The sequence below is a fragment of the Psammomys obesus genome, unplaced genomic scaffold, assembly GCF_907164565.1.
Source record: "Psammomys obesus unplaced genomic scaffold, mPsaObe1.curated_primary_1811, whole genome shotgun sequence".
NCBI classification, from domain to species: Eukaryota; Metazoa; Chordata; class Mammalia; order Rodentia; family Muridae; genus Psammomys; species Psammomys obesus.
This window is the reverse complement of record NW_026585609.1, coordinates 236713-250459: the sequence shown is the minus strand read 5'-3', so window position 1 is coordinate 250459 and position 13747 is coordinate 236713. Positions and strand designations below refer to the sequence as shown.

The 13747-nt window shown below is 39.5% G+C and overlaps 1 protein-coding gene across 2 annotated transcripts in view; it reads left to right on the top strand.

Annotated features, from left to right (window-relative positions):
- The first annotated feature begins 288 nt into the window (after positions 1–288).
- The window catches only part of LOC129679246 (solute carrier organic anion transporter family member 1B2-like), a 49551-nt gene continuing 36092 nt past the window's right edge, over positions 289–13747 (top strand). The window contains exons 1-2 of one of the 2 annotated variants that reach the window (XM_055610249.1): positions 289–364; positions 5469–5622. In XM_055610249.1, the coding sequence (XP_055466224.1) occupies positions 5539–5622 (84 nt within the window). In that variant the 5' untranslated portion in view covers positions 289–364; positions 5469–5538. Of the gene's footprint in view, positions 365–433; positions 509–5468; positions 5623–13747 lie in introns of those variants that run through there. The other variant, XM_055610258.1, reaches the window with a different exon arrangement.

The following is a 13747-nucleotide window of genomic DNA, read 5'->3' as shown; positions in this document are numbered from 1 at the left end:
TGGATAATATATTATATTTATATTCCCAAAGAAAATAATGTGCAACCAATGCAACCTAATGAAAACTGCAAGCAACTTCTAAAAATAAAGCTTATTATTTTAGCATTAGTTTAAGATAATGTATAAATCCTGAGACGTTTTTACAACAGTCTTGACACACAGGAGTCTGGAGCAAATTTCTAGCTAGATCGTTGAGCTTTGATCTTTTTGGTTTTTTTGCCCCTTGCTATTTGTGTAGGACAGAGACCTGAAGAGATAGTTAATCATGAACTGACAGAAAAAAAAGCTGAGAGACTTTAAAGAGGGATGTTTAGGGCGGATACAGATTGGACATGTCACAACTGCTTCAGGGGCCCAAGATCAGGTAAGCCATTTTCCTACTGCTTTCAGCATTTCTTCATTGTATCTTCACAATACAAATGCAATATATGGGGGTGGTCATGGTACAAGTTGTATGGCTTCTATCTTCTGTGCAGCTCCCAAAACCTGTTACCTATCCCTTCAGGAGGTAAGTGTGACTCAGGTTTCCACAGTTCCAAGTTATAGTAACTAATAGATAACTTTAAAATAGGGTTTGTAAATCAACTCAGTTCCGTCTAGACAAATGGAACTTCAAGTCTGGTACAGTGATCTTCAGGTTGGCCTCCTTAACACTCACTATGGATAATTATTTTACTAACCACACAGAATGACAAGTTGACTCTCCCTTTCTGTTTTTCTTGTTCTTGTTCTTCTTCTTGTTCTTCTTCTTCTGTCTGATCTAGACAAAGGAAGTTACAGTCTAGATGGTAAACAGGAATAGGCAGTGCCTCCAAGCTTCTTCACAGAGCCTGCTTCCCATCAGATGCAGTCTTCTGTGTGACTCAAAAGGAGGGGTCATAAAGAGATTTTCTGCTGGCTTTATTTGCAATTCAGTTATTTTAAAATTAGGAAGATCATAGCTCCTAGCACAGAGGAGATCTCCAGGAACGCCATTTTACCTGTTCAGTTTGTGCAGGTGATGAGAAAATTGTTACTGTCAAAGTGAGATGGGAAATGAGGATCCCCAACTCCTCAGGAAAGGTGTAGATTGGTCCTGTTTTCCTTCTCGTCCTTGGTTCTTTGGATAGATGGCTCTTTGTCTCTGTTTCCTTCCTGTGACCCATGAATAATAAATGCAGATATATAGTAGCAGAGGCTGGCTCTGCTTCCCCGAAATCTACCCAGATGACTGCATTCATCTCAGGATGACTGGCATAGTGTCTCCAGACATTTTTAAAATGTCTAAATGACATATTTTAGTCATTTAGAACCAAGAAACAGCACTTTCAGATAAAAATGCGGTCCACACCTCCAAATAAGGCTTCAAATTCCGAAGTACAGAAAAATTATAGCATATGACTCAAACCCAGACTGGCCCTCTCACCTCCGTGTTGCTTATATTTCAGTTTACAGCTCAGTACTTATGAGAAACTGGAGAAAACTAGTTATCTTTCCAAATTTTTGTTGCTTATTCCCCTCCAATGTTTAAAACTATATATAATTAGTCTGTCTGACAAAGGAGGGGAAACACATGACACGATGCTTGAATGGTGCACCCACCATGAATATCAGAAAGGGAGTGATTGTTTCAGGAAAGGTAACAGAACACTAAAAAGAGACAATTGGGGAAGATATACAACCTTGAGATGAGGAAGATTACAAGTTAAGAAGAAACTTCAAAAGGGTCCAGACTGTTATTCTTCAAATGGTGTCTCCATGTGTAGACGGCTTTGTGAATGAATTGAAAATAAAACTTTAAACAAGAGCTGGGTTTAAATTGTGAAGACACCAAATGAAAAATATAAATCATATTTTGTGTAGTATATGGATCCATTAGATGTTCTAAGTCCAGGTAGAATGTGCACAGGGAAGTAGGCAAGGTTGAAGGATAAGAAGTTAGTCCATTAAAGAATGGGAGGACTAAGACAGCTGCCTTCTGGGGTTTGGAAATATATATATGAAGGTTAGGTGTAAAGGAAAGAAGTCTACTTCACAAGCCATGCCAACCTGAGATTACCTGGGAAAAGCTATTTCCTAATGTTTAGTCCTGAACAAAGACATGTATGGGAAAATGTTGGAAAACTTACTGAAGGATTTCTTATGACCTTAACACAACACATGGTTGATTTTTCTGCTCCTCCCACCCCACCCAGGAGCTGAACAGAAGCAGGTATGATTGGCTGAAACGTGAAGAAAATGGGATGACTGGAATTCAGCTATTTGTACATGCATTTCTGTGGTCTGCATCGATTTATATTTATTCACATTTATATGAGTGATAATACCCCATTATTGATCCATAAATGTGTGTGCAAAGAGAGACAGAGTTTGTGTGAATGTATGTGACTATTTGTGTTTCATAACATTCAGGCTAACTTGAGCTAGCATTTTACACTCTGCTCCTTCAATGTTAATGGTGTGAGTATATTCAGGAAAATACTTTTCAACAGAAATGTACATGAAAGGTTACATTAGCTAGTTAAATTGTTGTGACAGTAGGTATCCAGGAATCTGCCCTGATGGGTCCTCTAGAATCGGAGTTTAGATATGTACTTTCCATGTTCTAATTAATTTTACAAATTATAACTAGCATAACAATAGTCAACTGTACATTTACCATATAGTGAACACACTGTATAATAGGCACATATCTAAATCATATTTATGTTTTTTGACTTTTTAATTTTAATTTTTTATATTAATTACAGTTAATTCACTTTGTATCCCAGCTGTAGCCCTCTCCCTTTTTCCCTCCCAATCCTACCTCTCCTCACTCATCTCCTCCCATGCCTCTCCTCAAGTCCACTGAGAGGGGAGGTCCTCCTCCCCTTCCATCTGAACATAGCCTATCAGGTCTCCTCCTGACTGGCTGCATTGTCTTTCTCTGTGACCTGGTAAGGCTGCTCCCCCCTTAGGGGGAGGTGATCAAAGAACCAGCCACTAAGTTCATGTCAGAGACAGTCCTTGTTCCCCTTACTAGGGTACATATTTGGACACTGAGCTGCCATGGGCTACATCTGAGCAGGGGTTTGAAGTCCATGCATGATTCTTGGTTGGAGTATCAGTCTCAGAAAAGGCCCTTGTGCCCAGATTTTATGGTTCTGTTGCTCTCCTTGTGGAGCTCCTACCCCTCCAGGACTTTCTATTTCCCCCTGCTTTCATAAGGTTCCCTGCACTCTGCCCAAACTTTGGTTATGAGCCTCAGCATCTGCATTGATACGCTGCTGGGTGGAGTCTTTCAGACACCCTCTGTGGAAGGCTCTTGTCCTGTTTCCTGTTTTCTCCCTCTTCAGATTTCCGTTCCATTTGCCTTTCTTTTTTTTTTTAATCTTTTTAAATTAATTAATATATTTATTTATTATGTGTACAGTATTCTGCCTGCATGTAGGCCTACAGGCTGGAAGAGTGCACCAGGTCTCGTTATAGATGGTTGTGACCCACCATGTGGTTGCTGGGAATTGAACTCAGGATTCTGGGAAGAGCCCCCAGTGCTCTTATCCTCTAAGCCATTTCTCCAGCCCCCCTCCCCCATTTGCCTTTCTGTGTGAGTATTGATCATCTCACCCAGGGTCCTCCTTCTTGCTTAGCTTCTTTAGGTATACAGACTCTAGTATGTTTATCCTATCTTATATGTCTATTATCACTTATAAGTGAGTACATATCATGTAAACTTGTACAACCACTTTGGAAATCAATCTGGCACTTTCTCAAACAACTAGGAATAGTGCTTTGTCAAGATCCAGCTATACCACTCCTAGGCATATATCCAAAATATGCTCAAGTACACCACAAGGACATTTGATCAAGCATTTTTGTAGCAGCTTTATTTGTAATAGCAAGAAAATGGAAATAACACAGATACTTCTCGGCTGAGGAATGGATACAGAAATTGTGGTACATTTACACAATGGAATACTACTCAGCAATTAAAAAACAAGGAAATCATGAAATATGCAGGCAAATGTTAAGATCTAGAAAAGATCATTCTGAGTGAGGTATCCCAGAAGCAGAAAGACATACATGTTTCTTAACTTTTAATCTCAGGATAATAGGTTCATGCCCCATGTTGGATGCCAGAAGTTGGTCTTCCTTTCAAGATTCCAGTCTTATGGCTGCCAAGCCAAGAGGGTGAAAGGTGCTAGGGTAACTACACAGACACCAGGAGTCAGGTGACTGCCATCCGATGGCAAGCACATGCAGACTGGTTTATTCCTGGAAGAGAGGGCACATTATATAGTGTTGGGAGACCAGTTAGGTCCCTTCACACAACCCGTGAGCCTGACATTGGTTGTTGGTCTCCAGGCAGGCTCCCCAACGTCAGGCCACACACCTTATAATCCCAGCACCCAAAGGACAGCGGCAGGTAGATCTCTGTGAGTTTGAGGCTAGCTTGGCCTACACAGCTAGTTTCAAGACAGTTAAGGCTACGAAAAGATACACTGTCTTGAAAAAAAAAAAGAAAAAAAAACCAATCAAATAAAAAAAGAATAAGGAGTCAAACACTTAAAATATAGGTTCTTTTATACTTGATACTAAATGCTTGTAGGAATTCACCCCACAGGAATGATCGCTCATGAATAAATACATCCCAATTACTACTCTATATGCAGCTAGTTAAATACAGCATGGACAATGCATCCCCTTTAGAATCCCCTTTGTACATCCCCTTTATAAGCCCCCTTTATACAGATGACATTCAGTATATGCATCAGTGAAAAGAGCATAGGACAGCCTTGATGATATGACACCATTCATGTTATAAGGGAACCATGTATTTAATTCCTTCTAAATGCAGGGACAGGCATAAGGAAGGTTTATGATTATTTTTTGTCTCATGTTTTATAATCATTTTTTAAATCTTAGATAATAAATGACTTCTCAAGATAAGTCAAACATGGCCAGTGTCTCTGTGGTTCCTGGAACATTCTTTACACATTTCATCAGACATGAACCCTACCTACTTTTGCTCCAAATCTACCCCTCTGTGAAACTACCTTACACAGTTCTTATTATGACCCATAACATGTTTGAGTATTTGCTAAATGTAAGGCTCCTTTTGGCACTTTTTAAAATTTCAAAGACAAATTTAATGCACAGTTTTATTTCTTAGGCTATAAAACCTAAGACATGCAGAGTGATATCAAAATCCTAGTTCCTATAATTTAATGCTTTTGTTCATTTCAAATATAAATAAATCTTATTTAATTTAATGGCTTTACATTTCTCATCATAAATTTACTAATTTAAAATTAAAAATGTCCCTGAGGTTAGAACATTGCATTTTCTTTCTCCATTTTTGTGTGCAGCATTTGTCTAGTTCAGCAGTTGAGACCTAAGAAGCCCTTAATATCAGTCATGGAATGGTTGGGGTTGACATTATGGTTTTTCTCATTTATAAATTGAATACTGTTAAAGCAAAATAAGTGATATGTTTTCTTCCTGGGCAGGTGATCATTTCAAAGGAAAATATTTATCAACAGTGATTGCAAACCTTCCTGTCACACACACTATTCAATCATGGACCAAATTCAACATTCAGGCAAAGATGCAGAGTCCCAGCCTTCAAGACCAGGAAAAACAAGACATTTTGGTGGATTCAAGGTAAGATGAGTGTCATAGACAAAAATAAGTAAAGAAGAAACTTTTACTTACAAAAAAGTAAACCAGTTATTTTAAAAGAACATTAGGTTGTAAGTTAGAATTTTCATTGAAGTATAAAACTTTGGCAACACGGTCATACTTAATTTAAGAGTTTTAAAATTTGGGTAAAGTTTTCCTCTGGTGACATTTCTAATGTTTGAATATTTATGAACATTGAACAATTAGAAATATTTTGATATTTACTGTGGCTCTTGATGGACCAAGAGATAACTATAAAGGTTAAAATAAAAGATGTGTGTGATATGTAAAATATTCTTAGAATCAACTTAAAAATCTATGTTAGTTTCTACAAATCATTTTATAACCTCAAACTGTTGAATTATTCTTTCCTTACTATTTTCTTATCACTTTTAAAAATTCTGGTAACAAAAGAACATAGTCTTATGAAAACAAAATTGGCATTAATAAAAGACCTGGTGCAAAAACCTGGTCAAAAACTTAGTACAGTCATTTAATTTTCTCATCTGAAACATGATTATATTGCCCTTTGCTTTGTCACAAACCTATGGGGAATTGATGACACAGGCTACTTCACGCACAGGAAAGACGAGTGGTGTGACATGGAGAAGCCAAGTCAGCAAAGTGGAAAAAGTCTGACCCAAATCACCTTCCTTATAAAATAAAGACATTTGAACCGAAGACAAAGCCTTGAAACCTTAGAAAGGACAAGACATCAACTGCGATTGCCTTACCAGTTGTGATTGCATTTTAAGTTCCTTACCTAGCTGAGGTTGAGATCTTACGTAGCTGAATGCAGACAGCAGTGGCAATGCAATCCTCAGTGGCAAGAATGCCGAAGGGGGAAAAAAAGTCTCTCTTAACTTTGTCCAAGGAATGTGATTTCTATTTGTTTTCACTGACTTCTGGAAAAGTCTGCTTTGATGAAATATCTGAATAATGTTTAAGCAGAAGGAAAGTTGGGGAAAGGTACTGGTTATCATGGTGCAATGACAATGCATGTCAGGGGTATTATGCTGTGTTGTCTTAATTTCATCTACCTGTGTATGGTGAAGCCATATCTCCTACAGAATGTCTGGAAAACAGCACAGAGCCAGGAGTTAGATGCAGCCTAATTAGGAAGACAGAAAAAGCAATAGTATTAATGACCAACATCTACTGAACACTTGCTGCATGCCAGGTGCTAGTGCACTGTTTTATTTCCACTAATGGACTTGATCCATTGCACAGTTCCATCAACCAGATATTATCAATGTTTTATAGATGAGAAAAGAAGCCTTACATACACCCAGAGAAAATGGCTTTCTTTCCTTATGTCTTGTTTACTTAGGTTTCTATTATGTGCCATGACCAAAAGAAATTTGGGGAGGAAAGGGTTTGTTTCATCTTACACAATCTATCACTGAGGAACAACTGGGCAGTATTTAGCAAGGCTGGAACCTGGAGGTAGAATGGAAGCAGAGACCACTGATAGGAAGACTTACTGGCTTGCTTCCCATTACAGCCTGCCCAGTGGGGTGGGTACTCTCATGTTGTCAGTCAAGAGAATGCCCTGATGAAGGTAGCCTAGTAAGGGGACTGAGGACTGTCTCTTACATGGACTCTGTTGCCTGCTTTTTTGGTCACCCTCCACATCTCTCACTTCCTCCCCCCACAGGGGAAGAGGACTCACTCAGTCCTGATGTGACTTGATAAACTGGAAGGGGAGCTCTCCTTTTCTGAGGAATAGGGATGGGGAATGGGGCTGGGGGTGGGGGGAGAAAGGAGGGGCTACAATAGGCATGTAAAGAGACTAAATAATTAAAAAAAAACAGAGAGAATGCCCTATAGACTTGCTTACAAGCAATCTAATGGAAGCCCTTTCTCAAATGAGATTTCTCTTTCCAGCAATTCTGTTGTGCCAAGTTGACCAAGAACTATCCATCCCAGGTCTCAAAGTTTGTAATTGTTATCTTAGTTATTGCTCTATTGCTGTGAAGAGACACCATGGCCAAGGTAACCCTTATAAAAGAAAGCGTTTAATTGGAAGATTACTTCCAATTTTAAAAAAGTTAGTCCATGATCACCATAGCAGGAAACAGACAGGTATAGCACTATGGCAGTAGCTGAGAGCTTTTCAGAAAAACAGACAGGGGTTGGGGAGGGCAGTATGGGTTCTTGAAACATAAAAGCCCACTCTTAGTGACATATCTACTCCAGCAAGGCCAAACCTGTTCAGCAAGACCATTTTATTTAGGAGGTACCTCTTACTCTTTCATGAACAGTTTCACTGACTGGGGACCATGCATTCAAATATATGAGGCTGTTGGGAAAATTTTCACCTAAACCACCAGAGTGGGGAGCAAAGTCTGCTGTGAGAGAGTCTTATTCTATATCCATGGTCTCAACTCTGACCCATATTACTAAAGTAATTGGATTTAGATGATATTAGTGCCTGAGTCATTTTATGGAAAGTAAGACTTTATCCCTGGACTATTTACTATTATTTTCTTTATGTACCTGAAATTTTAACTTCATGGCGCATCACTCAGCATGAATCATTCATTAGGTCCTCAGACTTATTCAAGTCTATTTACAGAGCCCAAATATATAACTGGTATCCACAGATCCCATGGGTACAAACATCTAAGAGTGAAGTGAATGATGAATTCACATAGCAGTGAACTTTGATATACAATGGCACTCTTATAAATCTTTGCCTTGAGCTAACTAGGTTACAGAGAGCTTACCACTTGTGATCTCTTCTATTCAGATTCTTGTACCTCTGTGCCTCAATCGACATTCTTCAACAGTACAAAACTGTGTTATCACCTCAAAACAAAACAAGACAAAGATACAATTCTCCCCTTATCTCTTTATTCTGAATTCCATTTCTATTCCAGTGTGAGTGAAGCGTGAAAACATTGCCTTAACCTTTCCACAGCACAGATGAAGCCTTTCTTCCTTTTAATACCCTTTAAAAAAGAAGAGTAATACATCTTTTAAATACTGATGTACATGTGTTCACCTAATATTATTGCCAAAAGTTCCTAGTTGACATTTGTTTTCCCTTAGGGAATTAAACCTTCTGCAAATTTAAGCACACATATAATTACATAAATATTTTTTGCATTTAAAAATTCTAATTGCCCTGCCACATTATACATTTACCCAACCCATGGCAACTGGCAATCCTATAATGACCACAGTTACACCTTTCTCTTTGAAGAGAGACCTATCAAGAACAAAGAGATGACTTTAAGGCTGCACATAAGCATTCCCAGTGTTTAGGAGTCTGTGAGGAAGGATTGTAAGTTCAGCCTGGGTTATGTAGCAAAACCCTGTCTCTAAAATCCACAGAAAAATAAACAAAACCATAATGGATGGGCACTATTTATTTCAAAATGACCTTTTCCTTTCTCGTGTAAGGATTTCCCCCCAAGGTTTGCTAAAAAACCTGGTTAAACTCCTGGAGAGAAAATTCTCAACACATTGACTCTTTGACTAAGATAGGGTATGGCAGACAATGCTAAGGATGTTTGGCTTTGTTCATGTGTGCCTTCAGCTATTACAGTTGAGGTCCTCTGCCTGGACAATGGCTCTGAATTGTCTGAAACTCTTGAGTTTCTACTTTGACAAACTGTGACTCTTTGTGTTTCTGGCCCTTCTCTCAATCTCAGAAAAATGTTTCGCCACATGTACTAATATCTTATGGATCAAGGAAAGTTAAATTTTCAGTTCTTTTCCTTATTGTAAAGCAGAGGACACTGTCACCAGAACAAAGCAACAACCTACAAATTGGGAAAAGATTTTCACTAATCTTACATCCAATAAAGGGCTAATATCCAGAATAAACAAAGAACTCAAGAAATTAGACACCAACAAACCAAATAATCCAGTTAAAAAATTGGATACAGAGCTAAACAGAGAATTCTCAACAAAGGAATATCGAATGGTGGAGAAACACTTAAAGAAATGCTCAACCTTCTTAATCATCAGGGAAATGCAAATCAAAATGACTCTGAGATTCCATCTTACATCCATCAGTATGGCTAAGATAAAAAACTCAAGTGACAACACATGCTGGAGAGAATGTGGAGAAAGGGGAGCCCTCCTCTATCTCTGGTGGGAGTTTTCTTATGTCTTAAAGCTCAGTACTTGTGAATGACTTAAAAAGGAATAAATCACTCTCAGGGCAAGCATGCTGGTACACACCTGACATCTTAGCATATGGCAGACAGAGGCAATTCTAAGTACATGGTCCAGCCTACTCTATCCAGTGAGACCCTGTCAGTATACATGTGTCACTATGCATGTGTGTGTTTTCCAAATCCTCTGTAACTCTAGATAATGTAATTTTGAACATTATATAAAAATGATTGTAATTAAAGAAACAATTTAGGACTAAAATGCATTTTGTATCTAAAGCTTTTAACTGTAGAAGGGCTGGGAGATGACTCAACAAGAAAAAAGCTGTTGAGTAAAGCTTTTGCTACAATGCCTGAAGAACTAAGTTCAATCACAGGACATTTTACATTATGCATATTATATATAATGTATATATTAATTTAAATAATTAGATATATTAGAAGGAGAAAATGGAGTCCAGCAGATTGTCGTGTGACTTCTACAATGCTGTGGCACATATGCAACCACATAAACACAATAAATAAGCAAATAAATAAATAATAGCAAAAGTAAATACAGCATGAAAGCGGTGAGAACTGATGACATAGGCAATGGTTAGGGTTTCACCTGAGGATAAGACTGAGAAAAGATCAAACGTGAGTATAACTCATCAAATAAGACATCCACAAAATGAAAGTTACAAACACCATGGAAAAATGCTCCAAGGATTAACCACAAGATCTTTTTTTAAAAATTTTTTATTAATTACACTTTATTCATTTTGTATCCCCCCATAAGCCCCTCCCTCCTACCCTCCCAATACCACCCTCCCTCCCCTTTCTGCATGCATGCCACTCCCCAGGTCCACTGATAGGGGAGGTTCTCCTCTTCTTTCTGATCTTAGTCTATCAGTTCTCATCAAAAGTGGCTGCATTGTCCTCTACTGTGGCCTGGTAAGGCTGCTCCCCCCTCAGGGGGAGGTGATCAAAGAACAGGCCAATCAGATTATGTCAGAGGCAGTCCCTCTTCCCATTACTATGTAACCCACTTGGACACTGAACTGCCATGGGCTACATCTGTGCAGGGGTTCTAGGTTATCTCCACGAATAGTCCTTGGTTGGAGTATGAGTCTCTGGGAAGTTCCCTGTGTTCAAATTTTCTTGTTCTGTTGCTCCCTTGTGGAGACCCTGTCCTCTCCAGCTCTTACTATTTCCCACTTCTTACATAAAATTCCATTCACTCTGCCCTGTTGGCCATCAGGCTCAGCATCTGCTTTGATAGTCTACAGGACAGAGGCTTTCAGAGGCCCTCTGTGGTAGGTTCCTAGTTTGTTTCCTGTTTTCTTCTTCTGGCTTTCAGAAGCCCTCTGTAGAAGGTTACTAGGTTTTTTCCTGTTTTCTTCTTCTTCTGATGTCCATCCTCTTTGCCTTTCAGGATGGGGATTGACCGTTTTAGTTAGAGTCCTTTCGCTTAGTTTCTTTAGATGCACAGATTTTAGTGGGTTTGTCCTATGTTGTATGTCTATATGAGTGAGTATATGCCGTGTGTGTCTTTTTGCTTCTGGGACAACTCACTCAGGATGATCCTTTCCAGGTCCCACCATTTACCTGCAAATTTCATGATTTCCTTATTTTTCCATTGTTGAGTAATATTCCATTGTGTAGATATACCACAATTTCTGCATCCATTCTTCAGTTAAGGGGCATCTGGGTTGTTTCCAGCTTCTGGCTATTACAAATAAAGCTGCTACAAACATGGTTGAGCAAATGTCCTTTTTGTGTACTTGAGCCTGTTTTGGATATATGCCTAGGAGTGGTATGGCTGGATCTTGAGGAAGTGGTATTCCTAGTTGTCTGAGAAAGCGCCAGATTGATTTCCAGAGTGGTTGTACAAGTTTACATTCCCACCAGCAGTGGAGAAGGGTTCCCCTTTCTCCACAACCTCTCCAGCATGTGTTGTCACTTGAGTTTTTGATCTTGGCCATTCTGATGGGTGTAAGGTGAAATCTCAGGGTTGTTTTGATTTGCATTTCCCTAATGGCTAATGAGGTTGAGCATTTCTTTAAGTGCTTCTCTGCCATTGGATATTCCTCTACAGAGAATTTTCTATTTAGCTCTGTTCCCCATTTTTTAAGTGGATTACTTGGTTTGCTGCTTTTCAGCACCTGATCTTTGACAAAGATGCCAAAACCATACGATGGAAAAAAAATAGCATCTTCAACAAATGGTGCTGGTCCAACTGGACGTCTACATGTAGAAAAATAAAAATAGATCCATACTTATCATCCTGCACAAAACTGAAGTCCAAGTGGATCAAAGACCTCAACATAAAACCAGACACATTAAATCGGATAGAAAAAAAAGTGGGGAATACGCTAGAACTCATTGGTACAGGAGAAAACTTCCTAAACAGAATACCAACAGCACAGGCTCTAAGAGCAACAATCAATAAATGGGACCTCATGAAACTAAAAAGCTTCTGCAAAGCAAAGGACACCGTCATCAAAACAAAGTGTCTGCCTACAGATTGGGAAAGAATCTTCACCAACCCTTTATCTGACAGAGGACTCATATCCAGTATATATAAAGAACCACAAGATCTTTAGTTGGCATCTCACAGAAGTACTCCCAACCAATCCCTTTTAAGGGTCTGGTCTGCCTTACTTCTGCTTGGGAGACCTACCCCCCTTCTCCTGCCCCAACTTCTTATACCAGCACTTCCACAAGCAGCAGTGCAGAGCAGAAACTACAAAAGAAACATCTGCCTTTGCTTTGTCCCCAGGTTGCTTTGGGTCCCTTCGACACTTCCGGTGTCTGTAACCTTTTTTCCTGCAGCCTATTCTTGATTATTCATTCTGTTCAATTATCAGCTCAGCTTTGTAAAGATTTATTTGATCATCTTCATTGTGGCTGTCAGAATTGACCCACAAGATTTCACTTGGTGGGACATATTATTTTAAAAACTTATTTTACTTTTTTCATTCTGTGTGCTTGTGTGTGTGTGTGTGTGTGTGTGTGTGTGTGTGTGTGTGCGCGCGTGTGTGTGTAATGTGTTCAGGAGTGCATGTCATGATACACATGTGGAGATGAGAGGAAAACATGCATGAGTTGATTGGTGCTTTCCATCATGTGGATTCTAGGGATTGAACTCAGATCATCAGATTTGGCAGCAAGCACCTTACTTCCTGAGCCATATCATCAGTCCCTACTTTGCATTTTTGTGTTACATTTAAAATGCATATTGTTTCCTGATACTGGGCCTGTTTGTACTAGGCCTCCCCTCCACCCTGCCCCTCTGCATTTCAACTGTTCCATTCCCTTTGGTGGCTCAGAAGTTTTTACCTGCTCCCTCTTTCATCCTATATGCTGTTTCTTTGCGCTCCCAAGACTTATCTCATATAGTAATGGTTGCATCTATGAAACCTTCATCAGAGCGGGGCCTCTGTCCCTGTTCCCTTGGGTATTTCATAACGTAGACAGTAGTGACTGACTCTCAGTCCGCATTGCACTGTCTGCCCCTGGCTCTTTGGCCTCAGGTGATTTTAGGAGGTTTCGTGGCTTATTTTACTGCCCACGACATTTTGCACCATTGTTTACACAGAAGCTGAGCAGAGCAGCTGCGTGGTTGTAATTGTACTTAATGCTTGCTGAGTAAATCAGTTGCAATCCAGATAAAGCAGCTGAGTTCGTAAAAACTGTACAGGGAACCCAGTGGCCCATGGAGCCTTCCTTAGATGTCAAGCCCAGATCTCTGGCCAAAATAAATAAACAATTCCTTTTTGGGACTGCAGGTAAATATAGGCTTTACCTCTTATCTCAGGCCTACCAGCCCTAGTTTAAGATCTACTGGATTGGAAAGGTGGTTAAGGGCGTTAACTACTCTTCCAGAGGAACTAGATTCAGTTCCAAGAACCTGCAAGTCTCTTTCCAAGTTCCAAGGCGTCTGGTGCCCTCTTCTGGCCCTCCTTGGCACTGCATGCACTTCGTGCACAGACAGACGC